We start from the raw sequence: 3,462 nt of genomic DNA, 5'->3' as shown, positions 1-3,462 counted from the left end.
GTCGACTAAAGAGTCGATCCCTTCAAAAACACTTACATAAAACAAATTTTTGCATATAGAGAGTTTTGAATCTGTATAGGCAAACAGAGTCAAACAATTGATACAGATTGTACATAAATGCGAATATTACAAATGTTAAATACGCACCCTAAAATATACACAAAAACTATTTAAAACATTTAATACAAATTGTACAAAGTGCACAAACATAGCAGTACTAATAGGCAACCTATATATATTCGCCTTGAATTATGATGAGTTGATTAGTTATTAGAAACTATAACCACTCTACATACAAAAAAAATATGTCAAAAACTTTAATTATAACTTCGGACAGGAAACGCCCACTCAGAATTTTAGTAGTAGTAAACAATAACGATAACTTAAATTTTACCCTGAAATTGAGTCAGTTTACTATAACATATCCACAAGTGAGGAAATCACCAACCTTGTGAAGTACTACAGTTATCACATAACACGTAAGTCTTAATAGAATATTTTACAAAAGTTATAAAATGCAAACTAGATTCCGAAAGCCTATGCCTAGATCACAACGGGTTCTACATGAGACCTTCGCAAACCTAGTAGAATATTGTTATAACTTGCTTACGATGATTAAAGAAATGTTAGCGTTTAAAATTAGTTGTGGAATCAGCCAACCTAGTCGTATTGTACGATACTTGCACTGTCGTATACTTAGAAACACTTATAGAGACGCATACAACCGTTTGGTTATACGGTATAGACAGCAAGAGTATAGAAACCGACAGACTATAACAGACGAATTACGGGCAGTAGCACGCCAAATAGAGAATCTGAGAGACACAGTCCTTCTTATTTCTGGTCATTGTACTCTCCCCACTATCCACGAAGAGTAAACTAGATTACAACTGATTCTTATAATCTGAGTTCTAAACAAAGACGTACGGACGTATCCTAACGATATAAAAGTTTTGCATATGATAAAACCTCTTGTACATATGTGTATTGATGTAAAATATTTATATTCTCATATATCTCTATGTAATTATTGAAAACGATAGGAAATTAATCGCATAAATCATAGTAGAGATATCAAAAAGAACATAACAAGAAAGTTTGTTATTTATACAAGTTATCATAAACCAAGTGAATGTAAGCTAAACTAAGCACCTTGCAAAAATAAACTTTAATTATGTATCTAACTAAATTAAGGAACAGACAATAATACTTATAGAGTAGCTACGTAAACGGGAGTTGTACACAATAAATACTAAATCAGTAAATAACAGTGTATACGCTACTTAAAATTGCTATATTTATTTAAAACAAAAGTAAATAATCTTTAGAATGGTATAAAAATTTTGACAAATATTTTTCTTTGGTGAAAACTAAAATTTAAATCAATTTTGAAAACAGAACATAAATTTTTATTTTTACAGTATTGGGAAAACATTACGATAGTAAGAAGTTTTCTGACAATTTAACATCTTAGTTAATATAATTTGGACATAAGCTGTACATTGGCACATAATAAAACTTCGAGATTGCTAATACGATTAATCAAACGCTAAATGTTGAATTGGTTCATATAAAAAGCGCATAGCCTAACAACAAGCCAATGTGAGCACAAAAAAAAATTTTTTTAGCTCTACTTGTTGGAATTCAGACTTAGTTTTAAATCCAAAGGGACATAAGAACATTTTACCTTGAGACTTTAAACTTTATGACTATTGTATCGAAATTTAAAAGGGGAAAACCTTTTATTCTAAGCCTTACTAATTAAATAAAACTTCCTTAATGAGATCATCCAATCAATGATATTACTTTAATTACTTGAGTTACAAACAGCCTTTACATGAGTTCTCTTAAAAATACTTGAATAAGCGTATTTAAATGATTTTGTCTAAACGTCAGTCTTTCGGTCTACTTAGATATTGTTTTACAAAAAAAAATATATATATGCTATTTACAAGTCCTCTCTATATCACAGCACAATTAAAATTCACGATTAATGCACAGGGATGGATATAAATGAAATTTAGAGAAAAGGTACTGAGTTGCGAGTTCGATTAAATATCTATATATACATGACCCTTACAAGCTAACAAGAATGAATATACTGCGATATAAGGCTGCAATTACAGTTATTAATATACTATTGAAAAAGAAAAAGGATTAGTTCATTTACGAAGACAGTAATTAAGAATTGAATGAAGTTTTAAAAATTATGGGCATAAAGAAAATACAACCTTATAATCATTTCCTTACATACTAAATATCCTTACAGACTAAACATATATGTACATAATATAATGGCAGAAGTGTAAATTAATGTTTGGTTTTGTACAGTATAAAGAGTCATAATGTCTAATAACAAAAGTCTTTAATTCATAGTGATTACTATTTTGACTAGTTACATAAGAATAGAAAATCTGTAAATTTAGTCACATGTTGTCTAAAACTGGTCATTGTCTTAAAATTTGTATGTCATAGTTTCAACCAAGCTAACAGCGCCACTTCACGGCGTGCGTTTAGGGAACATGGGACCCCGACGTCGAGGGACTCCCTCGACGCCGGAATCCTCTGTCCTGTTGTTATCTGAGGAATGCGTAGCTGAGTTGAAGCTACTCTCCGCTGATGTTATCTCTTCCAAGATAGCAGGCGTTGGAGTACGCATGGAGCGGCGCAAACGTTCTAAACTGAGGACCCGCAGTGGAGTGGGATACTCGATTTCATCAGTCACCGCATTAAATCGAATCGGCGGAAGATCGGGGTCCTCGATATCGTCAACCAGTGGAACTAAACTGGCCGCATCCTAAAATTAAGAAAAGGGACGTTATTAGACAACCATATTAATAAAATGTTCACAAGAAAATTTATCAACGTTAATCCATATATGATTATGAGTCAATTTTACTAATACTTTATCTAAAATATTGCTACTAACTATTAGGAAGAAATTACACCATAGTTAAAGTAAAGTTATTGTCTAAAAGCATAGCTAGCTGAGCTAAATAGCCTAGTCTAAGTTACGTAATTTTTGCAGCGAAGAAATATTATAAGAGCTTATCAAACTTACCACAGACAAATCAGCTGCAGAAGGAGATTCAATGCGACTTAAGCACATAATAGAGCTCAAGGAAGAGCTGTCGCTGGATACCTCAGCTGTCCTCTCAGAGCTGACTCGATTACACCTCCCCATATTGGTGTAAAATTGTGCCAGGGGGATGGAGTTGGTCGCCTAAAATATAATAGATCTTATTAGTTTAATCGCAATACCAACAACGAGTCTAGGAAAATCAGGAAATGAGAATGCCTAAAATCCTGTAAAGCTATATGATTAGGTAGCAAGTCAACCCACTTTATACTAGAATTAAAATCTTAGATCGGTTCAAAAATGCTTATGCAACCATACATTTTAAGATTAATATTCTACCAATAAAAGAATTTTAGTTGCAAATACCTCTAGATACGTGTACA

At 32.2% G+C, this 3,462-nt stretch overlaps 1 protein-coding gene across 1 annotated transcript; it reads right to left on the bottom strand.

Annotated features, from left to right (window-relative positions):
- Positions 1–509: 509 nt before the first annotated feature.
- LOC145319427 (uncharacterized) lies at positions 510–3,196 on the bottom strand. The gene is made up of 2 exons (XM_080161564.1): positions 3,062–3,196; positions 510–2,797 (listed from the first exon to the last, which is right to left on the bottom strand). The coding sequence occupies exons 1-2, from the start codon at positions 3,182–3,184 to the stop codon at positions 2,501–2,503; spliced, it is 420 nt and encodes a 139-aa protein (XP_080017690.1). The 5' UTR covers positions 3,185–3,196; the 3' UTR covers positions 510–2,500.
- Positions 3,197–3,462: the final 266 nt, after the last annotated feature.

Source organism: Acartia tonsa, chromosome 5 (assembly GCF_053477335.1).
Source record: "Acartia tonsa isolate MP-2025a chromosome 5, ASM5347733v1, whole genome shotgun sequence".
In the NCBI taxonomy this organism is placed as follows: domain Eukaryota; kingdom Metazoa; phylum Arthropoda; class Copepoda; order Calanoida; family Acartiidae; genus Acartia; species Acartia tonsa.
This window is presented reverse-complemented; position numbering and strand designations above follow the sequence as displayed.